Source organism: Mytilus californianus, unplaced genomic scaffold (genome assembly GCF_021869535.1).
Source record: "Mytilus californianus isolate M0D057914Y unplaced genomic scaffold, xbMytCali1.0.p SCAF_13, whole genome shotgun sequence".
Classification (NCBI taxonomy): Eukaryota; Metazoa; Mollusca; class Bivalvia; order Mytilida; family Mytilidae; genus Mytilus; species Mytilus californianus.
The window spans coordinates 5,346,152-5,374,039 of record NW_026262615.1 but is presented as its reverse complement, the minus strand read 5'-3'; the positions used below and the strand labels follow the sequence as shown (position 1 = coordinate 5,374,039).

General features: G+C 32.7%; 1 protein-coding gene across 2 annotated transcripts in view; it reads right to left on the bottom strand.

The window, feature by feature from the left end:
* Window positions 1-1,790: 1,790 nt before the first annotated feature.
* Window positions 1,791-27,888, bottom strand: part of LOC127723072 (protein tyrosine phosphatase type IVA 2-like) — a 52,725-nt gene continuing 26,627 nt past the window's right edge. For both annotated transcript variants that reach the window (XM_052229514.1, XM_052229515.1), the window contains exons 4-6: window positions 9,340-9,470; window positions 8,181-8,255; window positions 1,791-5,722 (exon numbers count right to left, since the gene is read on the bottom strand). In XM_052229514.1, coding sequence (XP_052085474.1) covers window positions 5,608-5,722; window positions 8,181-8,255; window positions 9,340-9,470 — 321 coding nt within the window. In that variant the 3' untranslated portion in view covers window positions 1,791-5,607. The remainder of the gene's footprint in view (window positions 5,723-8,180; window positions 8,256-9,339; window positions 9,471-27,888) is intronic.

Sequence of the window (27,888 nt, the reverse complement as noted above, 5' to 3'; positions counted from 1 at the left end):
GACTACCCAAGTAAGTTGCAGTTCCATATGTAGTATTTGAGTAAGGATCCTAAAACCACTGTTCTGAGCAAATTTCTAAAAAATAAGTTTTTCCTTGACTTTAGACATACTGACCTCAAAATCAATATAGATCTGCCTCTTGTTTTATGTGACAAGACCATATATCCAAGTAAGTTGAAATCCAATATGTGTTATTTGATTAGCATGTTAACCCCTTTTCTGCATAAATTAAGGTCTATATCTAGTGCCTAGACCATGACCTTGAGGGACCTCAAAATCAATAGAGATCTTCCTCTCATTATATGTAACCATGTATCCAAGAAAGGATGCAATCCCATATGTAGTAGTTGATTAAGTATCTGCACACATTTGTTGGTCTATTTTTACTTACCTTGACCTTAGCTTTGAGGTATTCAAAAAGAAATCTTCATTATATGTGACCCTATATCCAAGTATGGTTGCAATCCAAGGTGTAGCACATGCATTTGATTAGCATGTGGAAACACTTTTCTGCACAAGTTTCATACTACTTTTAGTAACTACAACGATGACCTTTGACATAGTAACCTCAAAATTGATAGGGATCTTCCTTGTATTATATGTGACCATATCCAAGTAAGGTTGTTATGTGATCTAAAGCATTTGAGTAGGCATCTTGAAATGAAAACGACTGATGGACTGACTTATATGACAGACTGGTTAATAAACTGCTTCGCTGAGCGCAGCTGGATACACCCACAGAGGTCCAACCCTGAACAGTTGGGGCAAAAATGGACACAATATTCAAGCTTGATACACGTCTGAATTTGGATTGTAATTAAATATTTGACATATTATAGGTTTCTGAATAAATGTAGTCAAAGAACTTGAAATTGGTTATATGACTTGAATTGAATTTATATTCAATTAAAGATTTCTTGCTGTTGTGCAATACACTGTGCTGTTGCGCAACTTAGAAAATCTGTTGTCAGACTATAAACAAAGAAAGTTCAATTTCTTCTCAATGTCATATTTGAAATTTATAAAAATCAATCGGGACATTACATCAATAGCTATAAATAATTCACCAAAGTTTCATGAGAACAGCTGAAAGCATTTTTCAGTTTTTGTCCGAAAACTGGAAAATCTCCCTTTTTTTATGAATAAAACCCTGTAACTCGGAAACGTTACATCTAAAATTTATAAAAATCCAAAAGGGAGCTCATGTCAATAGATATAAACAATCCACCAAAATTTCTTGCAAGTTGGTGAAAGCGTTCTTGAGTCATTGTCAGAAAACTGGAAAATCACCCCTTTTTTAATGAACAAAACCCCAAAAATCGGAAATGGTAAATCTGAAATTTATAAAAAACGAAAGGGAGCTAACGTCAATAGATATAAACAATTCACCAAAGTTTCATGCACATTGGTTAAAGCTTTTTTGAGTTAATGTCCGACATGTTGACGACGGACGGACGGTCAATGGTATACCATAATACGTCCCGTAAACGGGCGTATAGTAACTTTAAACCAAGTCAGAAAAAATATGTTGACTACAACTAACTGGAAACTTGATTAGTGTCTCATCAAATAACTACAAATACTTCATTCAATAAGTAAACACAAATATTCAATCTCCTGTGGTAGTCTAGACAACTGCTGTATTTTTGAAAGACAGACAAACAGAAATTGATATAATCTTTGTCTACCACGGGTCATAAAATTACAAATCATTCAAAAATATTGAAGTTGATAATTTTAATGAAATACAAATGAATACTTCAACTGTGACAAGAAGAACAAACAAAAAATTAGACTCAAAATTTATTCAGAATTCATATTGCCCTTGTAATATATATGTACAAATTTTAGGAACAAAACTTACAGCAATTTTGATAAATATAAATATTTAAAACAAAGAATTTCATTGGCTGACTGAAACCAGTGACTTCATTGGCTGGTTTCTTACAATAAAAGCACCAATCAAACCAATCTCAATTTGAACTTTAAAATATAAAACATGATTTTATATGTGCAAACAATGAATCAGAAAAATAAATATGGAACCTTGACGTATCATGTTCAAACAGGCAGCAACTTGGGAGGGAATGTCTGGTGTATGTCAAGGTCATTAATCAAGGGCAAATTCTTAGGAACTGAGATTCTTGTATTTTTTTTAATATTAACTACAGAATACAGTGAATTTACCATGAAGACATTATATTTATAAACTGATGTTTAAATAGACAATTTGGTGTTTTTAACAACTACCCCATAAAAAACAACAAATTTATGCCACACAAAAGACACAAACTGAATTTTCTTTTTTTTTCAAATTTTGCAAGCCTAAAGGTGAAATCTTATACTTCAATATACCATATATGCTTAGAAATCACAGCTGTAAAATTAAAGTAAATTTAGAATAGAGGCAAATTACACAAAATATTAGAAATTTGATGAAAAACTTTTTTAAAGAAATAAATAACATATGTCAAACCTTTGCCAAAAAAGATATTTTAAACAAAGAAGTTATTTTCTACTCACTGGGAATAAAACTATTTTTGGTGTTAAGTTTGCTACATGTTTTACAGTTTTACAAATTGATTGACAATTGTGATCAATAATGGTATCCCACACCTATGCATTTCTAAGCCTCAAAACACCTTTTCCTTGGAGGGGTACACAAATGAGAATTAATTGATGGAACTAAAGGATACTAAATGTACTTTTTTTTAATTCTTGCTATCTTCAATTTACTGTTAAAACTGGATGTATAAAACAGTTTACTGCAATTGTAAAAATAAGCTTTGACATTGAAGACCATATTAATGCACCAATTACAATGCACAAGCTATATTTTTAATTTATAAAAATTTCAACTCAATACAGTTCTATACAAGTGGATATTCAATATCCTTGGATTTTGTTGTACATAAATTTTTCAGGTGTCCAATGAAAATGGACATGGCTTTAGAATCATAAAGTATTCTGGCATATAAATCTGCACTTGCATCTACATATACAATTCATGATATAAATGAAAAAAAGGGCAAAGTTTTTTTCACATGACATACATGTAAATAATTAAAACACAATATGATATAAATAGCTGATAGTTTTGCTTGACAATAAAACACTAAATAATGGGATTAAAACCTAACCACATTCCAATCTAATGGTCATTGGATTGAGTATGGAGTATACATGTCTCAAGGCAAGTTTTAAGGCTATGTAATAATGCATTTATTTATTTCTAGATTTCCATTCTTTTTCTCATAACTTGAGATTTATTCAGTGTCTTCTAAATCTATTTATAGGTTACATATTTTACTTCCCTTGCTTATAAGACATTTTATTTTAGAATCCAGAAAGTAAGATTTGGACACTGTATGATAACCTGTAGATGTCTATTTGTTATTTGTGTTTGGTTGCCGTCTCACTGAAGAGTATCTCATCTTTTTTCGTATGTACATTACATGGATTTCCCCATTTCTATTCGTTCATTAATTTGATTTCAAGGGTATCTAATTTTCAAACAACTTGTGAAATAAATATTAACAAAAATACATTATTTCACTTTGGTTATTTAGTATTAATATATCACAAATAAAAACTAACACCTTACTAGTTTGGTTTTTTTTCAAGTTAAAGGTCAAGGATATTTTTCATACATCCTCTGTCAAGTCAGGAGTAAAGGATTTTTTTCCTTTATATTTATGATTTAAACAGACTACATATTTTGTACTTCTTTTTGTCTAGCATACTAACAATTTTTATGATATCAAAACTAATGATGTCAAATTGAAAATTTCTGCCACTTGAAACAAAAAATTGAATTCCTGATTTCTCCTATCTGCAATGATCAGGATTTAACATACAATTTTAAAAAATGTTGATAATATAAAGAGAATACCTTGGAATGATGAGGTTAAAGTATCTTGTTTACAGTCCCTATTCAAATCTTAATACATAAATAATAAATTTTTAAGAAAATTTTAGGCATATATGCAATGATCAACGTATATTTTCTATTGTTTTTTTCGGGTGTTTTTTTTTCAATACAAAAAAATGCTATTCTTTAATATCAAATTCCTCTAAATATGCAGCTCCTTATATAATTATGTTATATTTATATTAAATTTGCAAAGGGAAGTAATACATGTGAGCACACTTCTGTATAACTAGAAATCAGTTATTGATGAAAATCTACTGAAATTTGTAACGCTAGCCTTATGACGCTAAAATATGAAAAAAGTGAAATGACATGGAGAATCAATTACTGGAAATATAAATGGATAAAAGATGTATTACCCCAAAGTAGCCTCTTCACTGATAGTGACAAATTCCCATTTTCCCTCTATTAAATCATCTGTAATTAGTTTTAATCTTTGAATCATTTATTACTATACATAGCACTAAACTGTGGTGACATATATAATTTATATACACTTTGATAAAATAGAATTTCAAGTATCCCTAATTCTGCCTAAAAATTATTAATATTTCTTTTTTCAACAAAAGCTATTGTGAATTCTTACTTTTCATTCGACAACTACAAAACTTCGTCAAATTAAGAATTTCTATATTGCAAAATCATTTCCCAAAAATACCAAAAATTTAATAAAATGTTTGGAGATCCAGGACTTTCCTGGTACTATATCAGGAAGACATAAGAATTTCTGCCAGGTTTATTATTATGTATTATTGTGTTACAACATTTAAATGTCTTAGTCATTAAATCATTATATGTTTAGCAGTCAAAGTTACTGATACTGACATCATTTTTAGACAAATATGAAAATTAAATGTTTTTCTAAACCATGGATTTGTCTTACTGTTAACTCCTACTAGAGTTCTTCTAATGAATAACAATAAAACATAAGTGTGATGATATCAAGCATATGAAAATACAAAGGGCTGTTCCATAAAACATACATGGAAACCAAGGAAGGTAACCAGATTTCAAGATATACATTTTAAACTTATATTGTAGGACTTTATATTTCACGCCCAACCTTAAGTGTTGAAAATTAATATGTAGTGTGGTTATATATATATATCATGTATATACTCATGGAAGAAGAAATAAGAAAGAAATATGGGTCAAATAATTTTATAATTTTAAACATTTTTGTAGATTATAGGAAAATGTGCTAGAATTTAAGAGTGCTTAACTCAAATGTGGACTTAAACGTAATAAATATAAAAATGTCCATAAATGTGATAGGATAGGCATCAAATTTTTGGGTAGGAAACAGAACTATATTTTTGTTTGGCTTTATCTTTAAAGTGTCTCTCCTTGATAACATATAGGTTTTAATGGAACAGTCCTGCAAATATAATCAAATTAATTTTCAGAACAAATCATCGGAACATATTTTTATAATCAATTGTAAAATAAAAGCAAAAGTGGTAGAATTAGAGAGAACCCTTGTTGCTGCTATATATATCTGTTCTATAAATAAAATAAACAGTATAAAAATAGTTTCACTTCCCCAATTAAATGGTGGATGACATACACTCCACCTATATTTAATCATGTTATAAAGACAAATAATGAACAAATGAGTATGGTTGACACAGGGCAATAATCGCGTTGAACACTTTAAGCTGTGTGTCTGTGTTCAATCACATGACACAGCATGGCTTGTTGTGGCCGTTTCCTTTCTGTTTGAGTCTTGATTTAGGACGGTAATGTTCCAAGAAGGCAAGTTGCTTTGCATTGATTGCTCCTCGCCTTTTTCTGAAAACAGAAATCATTTCTTTAGTATTTAGCATACCTTGAAATCATAGAATCAGAAACATCCATACATTTTAAATATTTTTTTTTCCTCGTTTATATATTTTTCGTAATTAAGTAATCAACTGTTGCTGGTTAGTGTGGTCTGTAGTAATGTCAAATATTTTTGGTCATTCCTGTTATCATCTATGTATTTTATAGCTTTAAAGACTCCCTTACTTCTACATATATTCTTAAATATTACCCTTCAACATCATACGCATCTTAACTTATTGTCAACCTTAAATATTACCCTTCAACATCATATTCATGTTAATTTATTGTCAACCTTATTATTTCTTGACTTGCTGATATTAAGTGACTTGGATATAGAAAGTTTATTTCAGCCTATCAGAGAATATATATAAAATAACCATACATTGTCTCGAAATATAAATTTTATTTGTACAAGGCTTAGAAACAGGTAGAAAGCAAGGCTTTGCAGAGTATTTCTATCCTGTTTTGAGCCGAGTACAAATAAAATTGACATTTGGAAACAATGTATGGTTATTCTTTATATACTGCAACTCCTATAACTGTTCCAAATGAAATATTTAGGGTAAAAACCATCATTTATTTATTTGAAGCGGAAGACGTAAAATTTCCGTGGACCTGTATTGTTTATTGACGTCATAAATAAAACTCAACGTCATAAACAAGGCGATAAACGATCAATGCAATTTGACTGCGCAAATAGCACAGCTGCAGTATATACAAGAATATCACACTTTTAAAGGTGATGTTAAAAAAAAAGTTTTAATTTGTAATTTTTCCGATTTTCTGAATGCGCAAGACTAAGGCCCCTGGTCTTCACTGGTATTATTGGTAAATGAATTGTAATGTTACGTATTAATTTTCAGTCAATGTTTTAGAATAATTCTTATTAAAATGAAACCTTAAAAATATTCACAATAAGAAGGAAGCACTGAGTAAACATAAATTATGATCCTGTTCTAAGGGCATCCTACATGTCAGATATAAGTTTTCTTCAACTTGATCTATTTAACTTTTCCTCATTTCCTTATAAAAAAAGTTATCAAAACAAAAACTTAAATGTCTTCTTCCTCTTCCTGAGAAGTAGAAATGTAGGTAATATCTGATACAGTTAAAACAGCATGTCTATAACTTTATGTTGACTACTAGATGTCATTTGTAGGTAATATCTGATACAGTTAAAACAGCATGTCTATAACCTTATGTTGACTACTAGACGTCATTTGTAGGTAATATCTGATACAGTTAAAACAGCATGTCTATAACCTTATGTTGACTACTAGATGTCATTTGTAGGTAATATCTGATACAGTTAAAACAGCATGTCTATAACCTTATGTTGACTACTAGACGTCATTTGTAGGTAATATCTGATACAGTTAAAACAGCAGGTCTATAACCTTATGTTGACTACTAGACGTCATTTGTAGGTAATATCTGATACAGTTAAAACAGCACGTCTATAACCTTATGTTGACTACTAGATGTCATTTGTAGGCAATATCTGATACAGTTAAAACAGCATGTCTATAACCTTATGTTGACTACTAGATGTCATTTGTAGGTAATATCTGATATAGTTAAAACAGCATGTCTATAACCTTATGTTGACTACTAGATGTCATTTGTAGGTAATATCTGATACAGTTAAAACAGCATGTCTATAACCTTATGTTGACTACTAGACGTCATTTGTAGGTAATATCTGATACAGTTAAAACAGCACGTCTATAACCTTATGTTGACTACTAGATTTCATTTGTAGATAATATCTGATACAGTTAAAACAGCATGTCTATAACCTTATGTTGACTACTAGATGTCATTTGTAGGTAATATCTGATATAGTTAAAACAGCATGTCTATAACCTTATGTTGACTACTAGATGTCATTTGGTTTTTAGTTGTTTGATTCACATCTCATTGACATGTAACCCTCTTTTCCTTTTATTAATATTTATGAAGTCTTCATGCTAACCACAAGACCACAAGCCCTGGCTTGTAAAATTGCTTTCGGGCTTGATAAATTCTTCTCTACAAGCCAACAGAATCCAACTAAAATTTTGGAAAAATTGAGCTCCAGGCTTGTGGATTCAAAAGTTTATCGTGAAGAATTATATATCATTAATGGTTTTTAAAACGAAAGGGAGTTTCCTGGTTAAAATCTTATCGAAGAGCAGCCTTGAGATGAGATGTAGCCCAGACACATCCTTCAGTTTGAAAGCCAATTGATAATCTGTTTATCACTATTTTCCTAGGCAATGTCAATGACGTAGTTTTATGATGTCATACATTCTCTTTCTACTCGACTGAGAAAATTCAATATTACAGGAGCAACGTGATATGGAAAATTATTTGGCACAAAAAAAGATCAAAGGAAAATTTGAGAATATAGGGATGATTTTATTCATATCTACTGTATACATACTGTCTGATGAGTTCTACAGCATCTTCATATAACATTCCACATTCAATTAATGCTAATGCTACCAAAACTGGAGCTCTGAAAATATAAAATATAGTATGAATTATTTAATAAATATCCAGTTGTATGAAGTTCCTTCTTCTTAAGAGTACAAAATGTACTAACTAGCTGGCTTCCTAATGTAGGGAATACAATTATACTTTGCTCTCCAAATTATAAGTACCGGTAGTCTTTCGTTTCTTTGTTCAAGATGATGATTGCTGCCATTGCGGGTTTTTTATTGTGATTTATTTACAAAACATATGGTCTAAATATGCAAAGGGGGGATTTTGTGCGCAACCCCACCTCATTTTCAAAGTCAGTCTATCTGGACCATGTGTTGTTCATTGTTGTCTTACTTTAATTGTCTGTTTTTTTCCTGAGAAGTCAGGTTTTAGTGGTTGATGTGATTTGTGTACTGTGAGGTATTTCAGACAATTATTGATAGAAATACCTTTCAAGTATTATAAATACAACACATGAGTAAATACTTTTGCTCCATACTAGGATTTTCAGATTATTCCAAATTAGTCACTTAGTGTAAGTACCACAAAAATTCTTTTAGACAACATGAACTTCTGTTACTGCTATGGTAAAATGTATTATCGAATGATCTAAAAGATGACAATTTATCAGTTTCCCATGAATAATAATCTACATTAAAATCAGATTTTTACCTGCCTAATCCTGCTACACAATGTACAGCCACACAACATCCTGGTTCCTCTTTAAACCTTGTTTTAGTATTTACCTGCCTAATCCTGCTACACAATGTACAGCCACACAGCATCCTGGTTCCTCTTTAAACCTTGTTTTTAGTATTTACCTGCCTAATCCTGCTACACTATGTACAGCCACACAGCATCCTGGTTCCTCTTTAAACCTTGTTTTTAGTATTTACCTGCCTAATCCTGCTACACAATGTACAGCCACACAGCATCATGGTTCCTCTTTAAACCTTGTTTTAGTATTTACCTGCAGAATCCTGCTACACAATGTACAGCCACACAGCATCATGGTTCCTCTTTAAACCATGTTTTAGTTTTTACCTGCCTAATCCTGCTACACAATGTACAGCCACACAACATCCTGGTTCCTCTTTAAACCTTGTTTTAGTATTTACCTGCCTAATCCTGCTACACAATGTACAGCCACACAGCATCCTGGTTCCTCTTTAAACCTTGTTTTTAGTAGATTAATCCATTCGTCTATAACTTCTCCTGGTGGTGGATTACCATCATCAAACTGCCAGTCCTACAAAACACAATCATCATAAAATACATAATTATCTTTTGTCATTTTATACAGATAGGACTCGCAACAAGTGATGTGCTTTTTTCATGCATAATATAATGAACAGCAAGCATATAAATAATCTTACTTGAATATCTAGAACAGGACTTAAATCTATCCTCTATGCTATTACATCCAAAATCATCCCCAAATCCAAAGAAAGTCATAATAAACACTACAAGGAAAAGCAAACAAATCTACAAAATGACACTGAGAGAAAACCAATGTTATTTAAAGGGAGATAACTGAAGGTGTTACCATATATACTTTTTCAAAAAGCTTAGTAGAAGACTGTACTGGAAAAAAGGGGGGAATTGCATATAGTTTGGGAGCAAGGAAAGTGGAAATATTTAAGTTAGCAGGAGAAACATGTAATTATGTTCCTTTCCTTTAGTGACCTTTTGCTGACTGACCATTCTGATATTAGATAAATATATAAATTATTACCTCCCCTACTATGTCTTAATTCATGTTCCAATATATATATTATTTACTAGTTTTAATACTGAAAGTTTTTCAACTTGAAATTTTAGTTTAATTGCACTTAAATGTTCCTCAGTCATGTCAGTGCAAATATCTTATTTAGGAATCCTCATTAAGGACTTCCATTCTTAAGAATACTTCAAATGAAAGAACCTTAGTGAGCGCGCTCACATACCCCACGTCCCCACATTGTCATTGGAGAAATAAAATAAGTGTAAGAAAAAAAAATTGTATCAAAAAAAAAAATTGAATCATAATTTCCTGTCAATATGCACATCTACGTAGTATGTCCTTATTATCTGAAAAGGTTTCATGAAATTCTGTTGTGTGGTTTGAGAGGAGTTGCGATGACAAAAGGTTGCAGTAGTATATTGGGCAAATAAGTTCAAAGGGGCGTAACTCCTGGAAAAAAAAATTGAATCGTAATTTCCTGTCGATATGCACATCTACGTAGTATGTCCTTATTATCTGAAAGGTTTCTTGAAATTCTGTTGTGTGGTTTGAGAGGAGTTGCGATGACAAACTGTTGCAGTAGTATTTTGGGCAAATAAGTTCAAAGGGGCATAACTCCTGGAAAAAAAATTGAATCGTAATTTCCTGTCGATATGCACAACTACATAGTATGTCATTATTATCTAAAAAGGTTTCGCGAAATTCTGTTGTGTGGTTTGAGAGGAGTTGCGATGACAAGAAACAGGACTGACGGACAGACAGACGGACGGACAGACAGACGGACGGGTCAAAAACATTATACCCTCCGCAACTCGTTGCGTGGGGTATAACAAGGAGTGATTTGAATGTGGAATAATTTTTAATTCTGGAAAATTGATAAGAAATGTTTGATGAAAACTAACCCAACAAAAGGGGGGTAAGTTAGTTCATACTGAAATATCAGTGAAAGTAAAATTAACCTTAACCATGTGTGCATGGCTAACCCTATTCAGTTGGGTTAGTTTTCATCATACATTTCTAATCAATTTTCCAGAATTCAAAATTATTCCAGATTCAAATAATTCCTTGTTTTTAGATCTTGTGCTAACTTGCAACATGTGCATAAAGACTTCTTTCGTGTCTTTCCTCAATAAACCCTCAAAATGTATCCTGAATTTTGTTTTGTTGATCATGTTGATAGTATAATTTGTCATGCATTTTCCTTTATCAGATGACTTTATCAATACTGACATACGCACTAGGATATCCTTGTTTACATGTAATTTCTGTGCACCTTTGTTCTAATAATGACTTTAATGTAATCCATAAACAAGAAGAATTGTTGGACTACCGGTGGACCAGCCAGGGGAACACCTTGGAGTACGGGTAGTTGACCAGCCAGGGGAACACCTTGGACTACCGGTAGTGGACCAGCCAGGGGAAACACCTCTCTATAACAACATCTATTTTCTGTTTCACTTCTATCCAATATAACATTCATCCCATTAAATCTATTCTGGAAATAATCAATAATTTCAATTATCTATATTGTCTTAATCCCTACACCATATACATGAATAAGTTGACTTACTTCCAAGTATAATCAATGTTCAATTTTATTTTGTTTACATTACAACATATTTACATTCAGACAGTCTTATCCTGCGACATTCTATGACAAAAATAGAATTTTAAATATGTCATCAAAACAGTTCTCTTATGTACCAACGCATATTTTGTTTAACTAAATAGACTTCAAATCTTTAATTCAGACAATTTGTGGAACATTTTGTAGTAATAAATAAGAAAGTGTCGCATATTCTGTATAAAATGCTACGCCGGCACAGATTGATACGACTGCAAAGTTCAAACCCTGAACAGTTGGGGCAAGTATGGACACTACATTTGAGCTTAATATAAAAATAAGAAGATGAGGTATGTTTGCAAATGAGACAACTCTCTACCAGAGACCAAATGATATAGAAGATAACAACTATCGGTCACTGTACTGCCTTCAATGAGCAAAACCCATACCCCATAGTGAGCTACAAATGTATAAAAGGCCCTGAAATAACAAATGTAAACAATTCAATCAAGAAAACTAATGGCCTAAAAACAAACAATGAATGAAGAAAAGCAAATATGATATACAGCAACAAATGACAACCACTGAATTACAGGCTCCTGACTTGAGAAAGGCACTTTAGTCGCAACAATTCTAATATCAGGACAAATTAAATCTGGAAACTCCAACAAATAATGTCCTTTTTGATAAACTTTATTATCAACAGAGTACATTTGTACCTTCAAGTAACTTTTGTTTACATAACTTTTTAAGATGCTCATAATGTAGTTTGGTAAACAAAATAAAGACGTAAATTAACATCATCCATTTTCTGTCCGAATTATCAATATAGTTATGAATTTCAGAACTTTTCAAAGTCGTGACCAAATTATTGCTTTAGTTATTTCAGAACTTTTAATACCCATGAACTGTATACAATAGTTTCAACATGCAGGTGACAAATCTTGTTTACATAAGTCTATAATCTCTCATTGATTATCTACCAGATGAAATATATGGCAACGAATTCATGTTATCTGATATCAACATAATATATTGTCCTTTTATGCCGTATAATTATAAATGTAGATTTTCCTTCTGTTGTGAATAGATTGAATATATTTCCCAACTCCAGATAGTTAAGTTTAGATTTCACAATTCAAACTTGTTAGCCAAACATGAGCCTGTTCAAAGAGAGTGGAGATACTCTGCAACTCATGAGCAAACAGAAGGAAAATTTCGATCTTATAAATATGTTTTGATGTTTTTGCTATGTAAAACTTACAATCAGATAGGACAGCAATCATGACAATGGCACTGTTGCCTACAAAGCTTTCAATAACTTAAAATCATAATGAGCTAGTTACCAATCTAGTATCTGGAATTACTGGTCTATTGTGCCAGGCAATTAAATTCACTTGTGGTAAAAATATCCTAATCACCTCATGGCATGCATGGCCTGGCTTTGTTTTGAATAACATTGCCTAACAATGGCCTAACAATCAGACAAAAAAAATCAATGACTGGACACCAAAAATTTTGATAAGATGACTTAAACCACTGAAATAGAGAGAGAGAGATCTTTCTCAAAGTAAAGTTTCCAACTTTTAAAGTTTCATTAAACTTTTAAAACCAATTGCAAGGCTTTTTCACCATATTCAAGCCATTTCCACAAAAAGGTATGTAACAACAATATCTAGAATGAGAGGATATTGTGCAAGCTTACTCTCAGTATTCCAGCTTGTATCTCAGGGCAGAAGGTGCTTAGTTGACTGAAAGGGCACTTAAGCCCAATCAACCACTTACCAGACACTGCTGGACTATGTAAATGACTTTGACACTGCTGGACAATGTAAATGACTTTGACACTGCTGGACAATGAATGACTTTGACACAGCTGCTGGACAATGTAAATGACTTAAACACTGCTGGACAATGTAAATGACTTTGACACTGCTGGACAATGTAAATGACTTTGACACTGCTGGACAATGAATGACTTTGACACAGCTGCTGGACAATGTAAATGACTTAAACACTGCTGGACAATGTAAATGACTTTGACACTTCTGGACAATGTAAATGACTTTGACACTTCTGGACAATGTAAATAATTTAGACACTGCTGGACAATGAATGACTTTGACACTGCTGGACAATGTAAATGACTTAGACACTGCTGGACAATTGTAAATGACTTTGACACCGCTGGACAATGTAAATGACTTAGACACTGCTGGACAATTGTAAATGACTTTGACACTGCTGGACAATGTAAATGACTTTGACACTGCTGGACAATGTAAATGACTTCGACACTGCTGGACAATTGTAAATGACTTTGACACCGCTGGACAATGTAAATGACTTAGACACTGCTGGACAATTGTAAATGACTTTGACACTGCTGGACAATGTAAATGACTTAGACACTGCTGGACAATTGTAAATGACTTTGACACCGCTGGACAATGTAAATGACTTAGACACTGCTGGACAATTGTAAATGACTTTGACACTGCTGGACAATGTAAATGACTTTGACACTGCTGGACAATGTAAATGACTTCGACACTGCTGGACAATGTAAATGACTTTGACACTGCTGGACAATGTAAATGACTTCGACACTGCTGGACAATGTAAATGACTTTGAATATGCACTTACTACAGAATATAATATAATTTTCAGCATTTTTGACAAATTTTATTGGATTGGCACACTCCCTAAAATTAAAATTACTTATATACAAAACCTATGTTCCACCAGAATGAAAAGATAACATGTAGAATTGCACTGGTTCAACTCACAAAGCTGGAAATCAAAGCACGAAAGCGCTGTAAAGGCAGTTAATTACAGGTTGTGTGTATTTTAAGTCCAGTTATATCATTATCTTGCATAGTACAGTGTACTTATCAGAGGTGGCTTTCAGTATTTAAGATTTAGAGTTCTCTAATGATATTGAATAAGTTTTATGAATGTCATATTCTGAGCACTATATGAAGGCGATTGTTCTCACTTGTTTATGAACTAGTGCATAATGTCCAGTTTGTACCTTTTTTATCTATGTTTATAGTCAAATTAGTTATCAAAGGTACCAGGATTATAATTTAATACGCCAGACGTGTGTTTCGTCTACATAAGACTCATCAGTGACGTTCAGATCAAAATAGTAACAAAGCCAAACAAGTACAAAGTTGAAGAGCATTGAGGACCCAAAATTCCAAAAAGTTGTGCCAAATACGGCTAAGGAAATCTATTCCTTGGATAAGAAAATCCTTAGTTTTTTCATTGGCAATCATAACACATCTCCTTATTTATATAATGATCTATATTCAACGACCTCAGGTACAAAAAAAATGTATGTAACTAAACTATGATGGGAAACCTTTGACTTCTTTCTTTATATAAACTTTTGATTTGGTACCATAGAACTATGTAGAGTAAATGTACATTGCAACATGTCAACTCTTTCAACTCCAAGCAAAATTATATTTCCAAGCATAAAGTAATTTATGAATGAAATAAAATGCTTTGCTGGGGCGCAGCTTGATACGACCGCAGAGGTCGAACCCTGAACAGTTGGGGCAAGTATGAACACAACATTCAAGCTGGATTGTAATTAAATATTTGACACAGCATAGGTTTCTGACACAGAATGAAAGTGGTCTAAGATACTTAAAAAAATTTAATTTACCTATTCAAACCATATCATTATTATTTGCTTTTATATATAAATCAGAAATAACCAATTTAAAATGGAAAATTTTAAAGAAAAAAAAGGAAAAAGAATCCCCCCCCCAAATTTTTTGAACCCCCTTATGATTCATCACCCCAAAACTCAATCCCAGCCTTCCCTTTGTGGTATGGTACCTTGCAGTACAATTTCAGAGAGATCCATACACTTGAACACATGTTATTGTCTGGAAACTAGAAAAATGCTTGTTTTTTGGCCCCTTTTTGGTCCCAAATTCGGGGCAATTACCCCCAAACTCAAACCCAGCTTTCCCTTTGTGATATGGAACCTTGAAGTACAATTTCATAAAGATCCATACACTTACACACAAGTTATTGCCATGAAACTAGAAAAATGCTTGTTTTTTGCCCCTTTTTGGCCCCCAATTCCTAAAATTTGGAGGCAATTACCCCCAAAATCAATCCCAGCATTCCCTTTGTGATATGGAACCATGTGATACAATGTCAGAGAGATCCATAGACTTACACACAAGTTATTGTCATGAAACTAGAAAAATGCTTGTTTTTTGCCCCTTTTTCGCCCCTAATTCCTAAAATTTTGAGGCAATTACCTCCAAAATCAATCCCAGCATTCCCTTTGTGGTATGGTACCTTGCAGTACAATTTCAGAGAGATCCATACACTTGAACACAAGTTATTGTCTGGAAACTAGAAAAATGCTTATTTTTGGCCCCTTGTTCCTAAACTTTTTGGGCAATTACCCCCAAACTCAATTCCAGCTTTCCCTTTGTGATATGGAACCTTGTAGTATAATTTCATAAAGATCCATACACTTACACACAAGTTATTGCCATGAAACTAGAAAAATGCTTGTTTTTTGCCCCCTAATTCCTAAAATTTGGAGGCAATTACCCCCAAATTCAATCCCAGCATTCCCTGTGATATGGAACCTTGTGATACAATGTCAGAGAGATCCATAGACTTGCACACTCGTTATTGTCATGAAACTAGAAAAATGCTTGTTTTTTGCCCCTTTTTGGCCCCTAATTCCTAAAATTTGGAGGCAATTACCCCCAAAAATCAATCCCAGCATTCCCTTTGTGATATGGAACCTTGTGAGATCCATACACTTACACACAAGTTATGTCTGGAAGTTACAAAAATGCTTATTTTTGGCCCCCAATTCCTTAACTGTTGGTACCATAACCCCCAAAATCAATCCCCACTTTCCTTTTGTGGTATTGAACCTTATTTTAAAATTTCATTGAGATCCATTCACTTAAACTAAAGTTAGAGTGCGAAAACTAATATGTCTTCGGATGACAACGCCGGACGACGACGACAACGTCATACCAATATACGACCACAAAATTTTTTTGCAGTCGTATAAAAAGGAGTTCTTAATTAAGAAATAAACTGATTCGCTGAGCGCAGCTGGATACACCCGCAGAAGTACTACCCTGAACAGCTGGGGCAAAAATGGACACAATATTCAAGCTTTATACAGGTCTGAATTTGGATTGTAATTAAATATTTGACATATTATAGTTTCTGAATAAATGTAGTCAATGAACTTGAAATCGGTTATATGAATTGAATTTATATTCAATTAAAGATTTCTTGCTGTTGTGCAATACACTGTGCTGTTGTGCAATACTTAATAAATCTGTTGCCAGACTATAAACAAATAAAGTTCAATTTCTTCTCAATGTCATATTTGAAATTTATGAAAATCAATAGGGAGATTACATCAATAGCTACAAAATGTATAAATAATTCACCAAAGTTTCATGTGAACTGCTTAAAGCATTTTTAAGTTGTTGTCCAAAAACTGGAAAATCCCCCCTTTTTTAATGAATAAAACCCCATAACTCAGAAATGTAAAATCTAAAATTTATAAAATTCTAAAGGGAGCTTACGGATTGATAATTTAGTCTTAGATGCAAGATTTTTTTATCAGTTGTTAGTGGCTTTGAACTAGCTGTCAGTAACTGCGAGTACTCTCAGATTTGTACTTAGTGTCTTTTTGTTGTTTGGATGTACAACTACCCGACCACGTCCACTTGTATTTGTATTTATCCATCTGATGAGTTTAGCCTCTTTCAACTGATTTTTATAGTTCTTTCTTATATTGTACTGTTACACCACTGTCCCAGGTTAGGGGGAGGGTTGGGATCCCGCTAACATGTTTAAGCCCGCCACATTCTGTATGTACATGTATGTGCCTGTCCCAAGTCAGGAGCCTATAAAAGTGTAATTCAGTCGTTTGTTTATGTGTTGCATATTTGTTATATTTGTTCATTTTTTTACATAAAATAGGCCGTTAGTTTTCTTGTTTGAATTGTTTTACATTGTCATTTCTGGGCCTTTTATACAATGTAGCTGACTGTGCGGTATGGGCTTTGCTCATTGTTGAAGGCCGTACTGTGACCTATAGCTGTTAATTTCTGTGTCATTTGGTCTCTTGTGCATGTGTGGAGAGTTGTCTCATTGGCAATCATACCACATCTTCTTTTTTATATTTACATCAACAGATATAAAAAATTCACCAAAGTCAAGGTGAGACAACAAAACTTAGTTGTAAGATCTCTGAAATTTTTTACAGGGTACGAGTTTTTCTCATTGTTGGAGATTGTACGGTGACAGTAACACCTGTAACTGCTTTAACCCATTTCTTATGCACTTTAGTTTGATAAACTCACTGAATATCATACCACATCTCCTTATTTTTATATGCATTACAATTTACATGTGCATGTAATTGTAAATATATATATATCAGAACAAAATTCATTGCGTCACTTTTATTTATGCATCCTTTGGCACAATACAAGTTCTAAAATTACACAACATAAAACAACTAAATGTTATTTCAGTTGAAAGTTTTGTTTCAGTTCCATTCATAGGATTTATTAGAATTTTGTATGTTTTGCCAAGTCCAATAATTCGCTCTATGTGACATAGAGATATAGTTGACTAAACCACCAGGTGTCGAATATTCAAGAATTTTCAGTGTTTCTGTTTTTATTTGATGAAAAGATTGCCTGAGCTCTAGGAGCTTTAGGTTTTATCACGGGATATTCTGTGCCGTCAATAATAATCCAAGTTGTAGGAAACTTTAATTTGAAGTTGGATGGTGAAAAATACCTGACTAAACCACTAGATGGCCAAGTGTTAGCCTCACACCACTGTTTAGACATAAAAACAATCCATGTATACACAATATTCTTAACACTAGATTCAATCTAGAATCTAGACAGTTCAAAGTTGGTTGTATGATGCCTCAATTTCATCAAAGTCATAAAAAAACTGATTTTCAACTGACACCCTATCAATTTGAAAATATATGTATCTCAAACAATGTGCTGCTGGACCAAGTGTGGTCAAAACAAATAAAAATTTAGTATACAACTCTAAACCGGTATAAAAATGCATGGCTGTGTCACATGTCTTCATTTCAAAATTCTCTGCTGAAAACATAGGCATTGATGGTGTTTGCGTAATTCCATCTGTAAAGCTCAACATTAGCTCGGCAGTTGGTGGTGGACAGTCATAAATCCTTTCTGCAGTATGAATGAGTCATTGACTTCTTCAGGAAAACCAACTTTACAATCAAAACTTTCCTCTAGATTTCTACTACAATATTCATCAAGTTTAGTTCTTTTGTTTTCACAGGAAACTGCCCTGATTTTTCTTTTTGCGGACGATTCAGTCTCTTGCTTGGTCCAGGAAAATAGGCTGGGAATTGCAGTAGACTTAAGTCTCTGTATGGTGGGTTTGCGCCCTGAAAAAGGTTATAAAACATTAGATTTTTTATAATTAAATGAACTTCCATTAGCAATGTATACTTTGTACTACCTGGCGAAATATTAACTAGATTTAAATTCATTAGAATCTGGATAAAACTATGTTTGCCTGATTCAATGTATGTTATGTAAATCCAAAGGACAAACAATGAGAGACTTATGCAACAAACGTACATTGTTTATACCTAAATAACTATAATATAGATGAGAGCATGTCATTGTTTTGTTCCTGTTAACATTGTCATTGATATTTTTCAAGAAAGTCTATGAGGCATAGCTTATGCATTCCTGTCATTACTACATTAGCATAATTACTGCTAAAATAATTCTCAGTATGATATACCTCTTGTAAGAAATCATTATAATTGTAGCAATCACCAAAAAATCTCAAACAGATCACATTGAATCGTAATCCAAAAAATTATGACGTCTTGAATTACCCACCCCCTTTTATTCTAAAACGATAATTGCGGTTGTAAACAGACTTTGGTTTATTCGCATGGAGATTACATATATAATTATATATTTCACAAAGAAAATAGAGTTTTACCATGAATAGTTTCCTGCACGTAGTCTTTTTCAGTAAAACGTGCCTTGCAAACAACAGCTGATTGAGATGGACTCCACGATATCATCGTGTTCTCGTCCAATCTGCGTATGGGCCATGGCGTTGATCCAACTTTTCCTTCTTTTTAAGTCATTTGGAAATGCATGTCCTCCTCTTAAATGACATCCAGGTACACAACAACAAGTACTTGGCATCGTTAATTAAAAATATAACTGAAATAGTTGCACAGTGCAGAAACCGGAAGAAGAGGAACAGGATCCGCTACCACGGCGCCACCTATTCAGGAACGATAATCTGCTACTTTATATAACTGCGAAAATAACGTTAGACGGATTCACGTGCATAAACAGAAATGCGCTTTAAATTGTATAATATAATTCATGTTCAGTCGACCTTTAATTATTATATCAACGACTGAAATAATTTATAAACATCTAGATTGCAGATAACACTCGAAATTAACCCGAGCTCTTTCCACACGGAATTCAAATAATTCTAGTTTGTCAATCGGTTGACTGCTTATAATGCAAAATACTAATATATCAAAAGTTTTTAAAACTAACAAAACACAATGATCGTTTCTCTATTTCCCAATGTAAATGAAATGAAACAAAAAACATTTTATATCGCAATAAGAAGAGGAGAGAATTCAACATTTCCGGATCTACTTGGAGTCTAATGACCCCCCACGTAGATAAGTTGGATATCGCGGAAGGAAGGATTAACCCGGCAACTAGAAAGGCATTAAAGCACTGCCTTTAAAAATGGTTTGTCATGACTTTAAGATTAAGTTATTTGAGATGGGTGTGCCTAAACCAGTAAATTTTCATTTCTTCAACACCTCTCATTTTACTTTATATTCTCTTACCAGGGTCAAAGAGGAGACAAAATATACTTTATAATTCTATAAAATCAAATATTTCAAATCATATCAAAATTACAATTGAAAGAGGGAATTTATCACAGATCACAATGTCTGTCATGTCTGTATGCAGTCTTCACGATAAGCTTAAAAATTTACAGGCCAAGAGCTCAATTTTTGGAAAATTTTAGTTAGATTCCGTTGGCCTGTAGAGATGATTTTTACATGCAGAAAAGCAATTTTACAAGCTTGGGCTGCTGGGCCTGTGGCTGAGCGTGAAGGCTGCTGGGCCTGTGGCTACATGTAAGTATGCCGATCAGAGAGCAACCCAATGACAATAACAATAAACTGCTTCGCTGAGCGCAACTGGATACGGCCGCAGAGGTCCAACCCTGAACAGTTGGGGCAAAAATGAACACAATATTCAAGTTTGATACAGGTCTGAATTTGGATTTTAATTAAACATTTGACATATTATAGGTTTCTGAATAAATGTAGTCAATGAACTTGAAATTGGTTATATGAATTGAATTTATATTCAATTAAAGATTTCTTGCTGTTGTGCAATACACTGTGCTGTTGCGCAATACTTTGTAATCTGTTGTCAGACTATAAACAAATAAAGTTCAATTAATACTCAATGTCATATTAGAAATTTATGAAAATGTAAAGGGAGCTTACATCAATAGATATAAACAATTCACCAAAGATTCATGAGAATTGCTGACAGCATTTTTGAGTTATTGTCCAAAAACTGGAAAATCCCCCCTTTTTAATGAATAAAATCCCATAACTCAGAAATGATAAATGAAAAATTTATAAAATTCTAAACAGAGCTTACATCAATAGATATAAACAATTCACTAAAGTTTCATAAGATCTGCTGAAGTTATTGTCTGAAAACTGGAAAATCACCCCTTTTTTTATGAATAAAACCCCATAACTTAGAAATGACAAATGAAAAATTTATAAAATTCTAAATGGAGCTTACAACAATAATTATTAACAATTCACCAAAGTTTCATAAGAACTGCTGAAAGCATTTTTGATTTTTTGTCTGAAAACTGGAAAATCCCCCTTTTTTTATGAATAAAACCCTGCAACTCAGAAATGTAAAATCTAAAATACATAAAAATCGAAAGGTAGCTCATGTCAATAGATATAAACAATTCACCACAATTTCTTGCAAGTTGGTGAAAGCATTCTTGAGTTATTGTCCGAAAACTGGAAAACCCCATTTTTTTTAATGAATAACACCCCATAACTCAGAAACGTAAAATCTAAAATTTATAAAAATTAATAGGGAGCTCATGTCAATAGATATAAACAATTCACCACAATTTCTTGCAAGTTGGTGAAAGCATTCTTGAGTAATTGTCCAAAAACTGGAAAATCCCCCTTTTTTTAATGAATAAAACCCCACAACTCGGAAACGTAAAATCTAAAATTTATAAAAAACGAAAGGGAGCTCACGTCAATAGATATAAACAATTCACCAAAGTTTTATGCAAATTGGTTAAAGCGTTTTTGAGTTAATGTCCAACATGTTGACGATGGACGGACAGACAGAGGTATACCATAATACCTCCCGTAAACAGGCGTATAAAAACACATCTAGTGAAAATGAAATTAGGGTCAAAACTCTAATTTGGCATTAAAATTAGAAAGATCATATCATAGGGAACATGTGTACTAAGTTTCAAGTTGAATGAACTTCAACTTCATCAAAAATTACATTGACTGAAAACTTTTACCTGAAGCGGGACAGACGGACGGACGGACGAACAGACAGACGCACAGACCGAAAAACATAATGCCCCTAAGTGGGACATAAAAACATCAAAGATCTACCATAAAAACCAAACTCTCAAAATAAAGAAAAAACAATTAGACATGACATACAATTAATACTATTAATGAGGTTCTTGACTTAGAAAAGGCACACGAACAAGTGGTGGGGTTAAAACTCAAGGGCCGATTCTGGCGGGGGCGTGCAACCCCTCTAAGATTTGCAAAACATGGGTTGTCCTCAGCTTAGTAAAGAATATTTCGCTCATTTTACCCGTTTGCACCCCCCTAACCTAAAATCCTGGATCCGCCCCTGAAACTATCATTAATGTCACAAACAGAGAAATTCATCCACTCAAATCTTAAATACGACGTTTAACATACTTTGTAGGTTGTGTAATTCCCCTTTAAATACCCTTATGAAAACAGTACTACCTAATTGAATGAAGCAGACCTGTTGATGAAAGCAATGTGTTATTAACTACAATAACACTTTGTTTATTTACATCACAATATATCTATGTTGTTTACTTCACAGCTACAAACAGGATGAGACAAACTACCTACACTTCAAATATATACACCAAGTATAAATATTGTTGTAACTTTTACATCTACTCACAGTTTAAATAAATCATGCAAACTTTACAATATTGAAATGCTAACATTCATAAAAGGTTCAAATTGATCATCAAAAGTTCACAATATTCCAATACATTGAAACGAAGGTTTCAATTTCCAATGGTATTATATCATCAAAAAACAAATAAGAGTCATTAGAAAATACAATTATTATAATATACAATATTGTCTTAGCAAGGTAGTGGCATTTTTTGTCTTAACCAAGAGCAATTTTGCAATAGGCTTGAAAAACCATTTTATAATGAAATCCCTTACTAATTAAATCTAAACACGATGTAACAAATCATTACAGAGATCTGTTATAATATGTTTGTTCTAAACTGAAGTTATTTGCACCAAGTCCATGTACAAACAAATGATTTAATGTGTGTGTCATGTGTATTTATCTGTCATTATCCCAAATATCAGCACTTAACCAACATATCATACATTATCGTGTAACTACTCAGACTCCTCACAATTTTTTCCTTCCATTCTCAGATCTTCATTCAAGAAACCTATAAACAATTGTTCCAATTTGCTCTCATTATAAAATTTATCTGAATTTTCATATTTTAGTTTTCAAAAATCTCTTTTTACTGAATTACAATATATATATTAATTTACATAACTGTTAATACAAGATTGTGAACTGTAAATAGACAGAGCCTTTAACCAGACTAAGACTTAAACACTGCATCACTGGGCTTTATATCTAAAGATCTTGATTCTACAAGTCAGTGTACAAACTGTGAAAGAACAGCCATTTCTTTAAATAGATAAACATAATTATCTGTATGATAAACCAAGTTCAGTGGCAAATATTTCATGTATATATATATTCAAGACGAGAATAAGTTAACATTATACTGTTCTATTGGTGGAATCTCAAAATTAAGAAGACCAAGAAAATGGATGGATCAGTTAAGTACAACTGGAAAATGTGGTTCATTAGGTAGGGTTAAAATAACTATTGCTTTACAACAGGAGGTTAATGTATCCCTACCATTACATGTGTAATATAAATTATAATCAAATTAATATGTGTTGTATCTGTAAATGAGATCGTTGCCCATCAAAGACCACTAAATAACATGATCATATTTTGATGGACTAAAATTTGCTAAAACACTTATCTCCTGTCAGTGTCTAAGTTTCCAAGGTTGGTAAAATCAAACAGTACTAATCTATCAGCAGAAAAAATTCATGATGGTACAAATGTAATCTGTTAAATTTGCATCATTCCAATATTCAATTCATTAAAGAACCTTAGTGAGCGTGCTCACATACCCCACATCCCCACATTGTCACTGGAGAAATAAAATAACTGTAAGAAAAAAAAATTGAATCATAATTTCCTGTTGATATGCACATCTACATAGTATGTCCTTATTATCTACAAAGTTTCATGAAATTCTGTTGTGTGGTTTCAGAGGAGTTGCGATGACAAACTGTTGCAGAGGTTTATTGAAGCAAATAAGTTCAAAGGGGCGTAACTCCTAGAAAAAAAATTGAATCGTAATTTCCTGTCGATATGCACATCTACGTAGTATGTCCTTATTATCTGAAAAGGTTTCATGAAATTCTGTTGTGTGGTTTGAGAGGAGTTGCAATGACAAAAGGTTGCAGTAGTGTATTGGGCAAATAAGTTCAAAGGGGCGTAACTCCTGGAAAAAAAATTGAATCGTAATTTCTTGTCGATATGCACATCTACGTAGTATGTCCTTTTTATCTACAAAGTTTCATGAAATTTTGTTGTGTGGTTTCAGAGGAGTTGAGATGACAAACTGAGTAAATAAGTATAAAATAAATAAAATTAGTTCAAAGGGGCGTAACTCCTAGAAAAAAAAATTGAATTGTAATTTTCGGTCGATATGCACAACTACATAGTATGTCATTATTATCTAAAAAGGTTTCGTGAAATTCTGTTGAGTGGTTTGAGAGGAGTTGCGATGACAAGAAACAGGACTGACGGACTGACGGACGGGTCAAAAACATTATACCCTCCGCAACTCGTTGCATGGGGTATAAATATGGAGAGTGATTTGAGTGCAAATAAAGAGTGGTTCCTTATAAATTGGAAGAGACATCACCAACTGATTTTTTTCCCTTAAACAGCCTCTAAATTATGTGAACATATTGTATGAATTAATTGTGTAAGAGAATGGAATGTTAATGTAAATAAACTGATGTCCTTTTCATGTCCTACAGAAACCCTAGCCAAAAATATATAGGTAACAATGTCAATATATGTGTAGGTGGGCTGTATATCATATCATTTGGCAAAACAGGCAGACAGTAAACATTTACATCACCAGCTTAAACTAATATTGTGTACATTGTAACTGCTGGTTTCAATAATCTGTTCAAAATCTCCTGGTGTTCAAAATAAAAATATCAATATCTGGACATCGTTATTCTCCACAAGTTCTAAAAGACCTAACAGCTAACCTTAATTAAAAGACCCGGGTATATCATAATTGCTACGAGTGTTCACCTGAATCTATGGTCTTCGGTACATAATAAATAAACTGTTCAAAAAGTGTTCATACAAAGATATGTCTTCTTTGTATGTAATTTTGAAATGAAAGTACAAATGCTGAAATTAATAAAATGGCAATACTTTAACATTTAAACTAAGCAAAAGTGTCAAAGTCAATAGACACAGATGTACAGGGTGGGGCAATTAATCTTCATCATACCATGAGATGTACCAATGCTAATATAACTGCATATTAAATATCATTGACATACCATTAAGGGTTCCCCTTTAAAACTGACCAAATCACAAACAAATTATTGATGCCACTACCAAAGCCAATGGAAACAGCACACTCATTATCCCCACTGGGACTTCGTAAGGACCGGACACAAATCATCAGAAGTATACTTTATCTCAGACATTTTAAACCTTATACTTTATTTTTACCTGAGAAGTAATATTGATCACAATATAAATTATAAATCACAGCCAGTACTTAAGCACTGGCTATTTATCTATTTAAAGCAAGGCAAAATTAGCTGTGTTAAAGTACTACATGTATCCTCAATTAGTTGCCACAATCAAATTATGTGATGGGCAAATATCTTGATACATTTGCTTATACATCAATAATAATTCGTCACTTGGAACAATTTTAGGTATCAATATTGATTTGACAAAAATAATCTTGACAATTTCATATATCCTTATGAAATTTACCATAATAATAGTTAAAACATCTCCAAATGAAAATGGAGGTACGTTTGTACCTGCCATAGATTCAGGTGAAATTTGTAGCCATATCGATATAAAACCTGACCCCCTCCCCCCTATTTTAATCAGCAAGGACAAACTTGGCACTTCCAGTCTCACTGATAATTTATTTGTATATAATTATCATACTATTCAATGACTTTGTATACATGTGCCCCTCATTCAATGACTGTATATGGTAACGTCTTGATTAACATTACATGACATATTATGTGTCCCTCGTTCAATGACTGTATATGGTAACGTCTTGATTAACATTACATGACATATTATGTGTCCCTCGTTCAATGACTGTATATGGTAACGTCTTGATTAACATTACATGACATATTATGTGCCCCTCATTAAATGACTGTATAGGGTAACGTCTTGATTAACATTACATGACATATTATGTGCCCCTCATTCAATGACTGTATACAGTAACGTCTTGATTGACATTACATGACATATTTAATGTGCCCCTCGTTCAATGACTGTATAGGGTAACGTCTTGATTACCATTACATGACATATTATGTGTCCCTCATTCAATGACTGTATATGGTAACATCTTGATTGACATTACATGACATATTATGTGCCCCTCGTTCAATGACTGTATAGGGTAACGTCTTGATTAACATTACATGACATACTATGTGCCCCTCATTCAATGACTGTATAGGGTAACGTCTTGATTAACATTACATGACATATTATGTGCCCTCGTTCAATGACTGTATAGGGTAACGTCTTGATTAACATTACATGACATATTATGTGCCCTTCGTTCAATGACTGTATAGGGTAACGTCTTGATTAACATTACATGATATATTATGTGCCCCTCGTTCAATGACTGTATAGGGTAATGTCTTGATTAACATAAAATGACATATTATGTGCCCCTCGTTCAATGACTGTATATGGTAACGTCTTAATTAACATTACATGACATATTATGTGCCCCTCTTTCAATGACTGTATATGGTAACGTCTTGATTAACATTACATGACATATTATGTGCCCCTCGTTACTTTTAAAATTATGTAAAATATTCAGACTAAATTTAAATTAAAGTTTGATCAAAAGACTGATATTTAAATAATTATGACAGATTTGCTTTTGTATGCTAATCAGTATGTCCTTAAATACTTGTTCCAGGTAAATCTAGGTCAAAAGACCAGTGGTAATACCTGGCGACAGGTGTGATACAAGGAAGCGTTTATTCATGACAAAGGTTTATATTTATAATCACATTTCATGTTCATGCACGGGATATTGTTTGTAAAAATAAGATATATTATGCAAATTTAATTTTAGACTTACAATTTATATCTAATATTATTCTCTTTCATATTTATAAGTAAAAGGAATGTTTACAATTTATACCCATGATGAAAAGTTTTAAAAAAGTATGCCAAGAATTTAAATATAATCAGTAATAGCAATGACTTAACCTGCTAGGCAATCAAATATTTTTTTTTTCATTTTGAATATATAAATTCATGTCAAATTTGAACCAGAAATGAATGAATGCCCTAACTAAGATAACTTTGCACACAAATAAATTTCATTCAGGCATGTAATAGGATTGATTTATTGTTGGTTGCTTAACATCCAGTGGCAAATATTTCATGCATGTTTAGACAGGAAATAGAAACTGTAACTAGAGTCTTATATACAATTAATACTGTGGATTATTATTTGTGGAATACATATTTTCATGGATTTCAAGGGTAAACATGAACCATAAATTTTTTAATGTTCAACGAAATACAAATTTTCTATAGGTGTATTTGAAGACCTTGTCCTTGGTA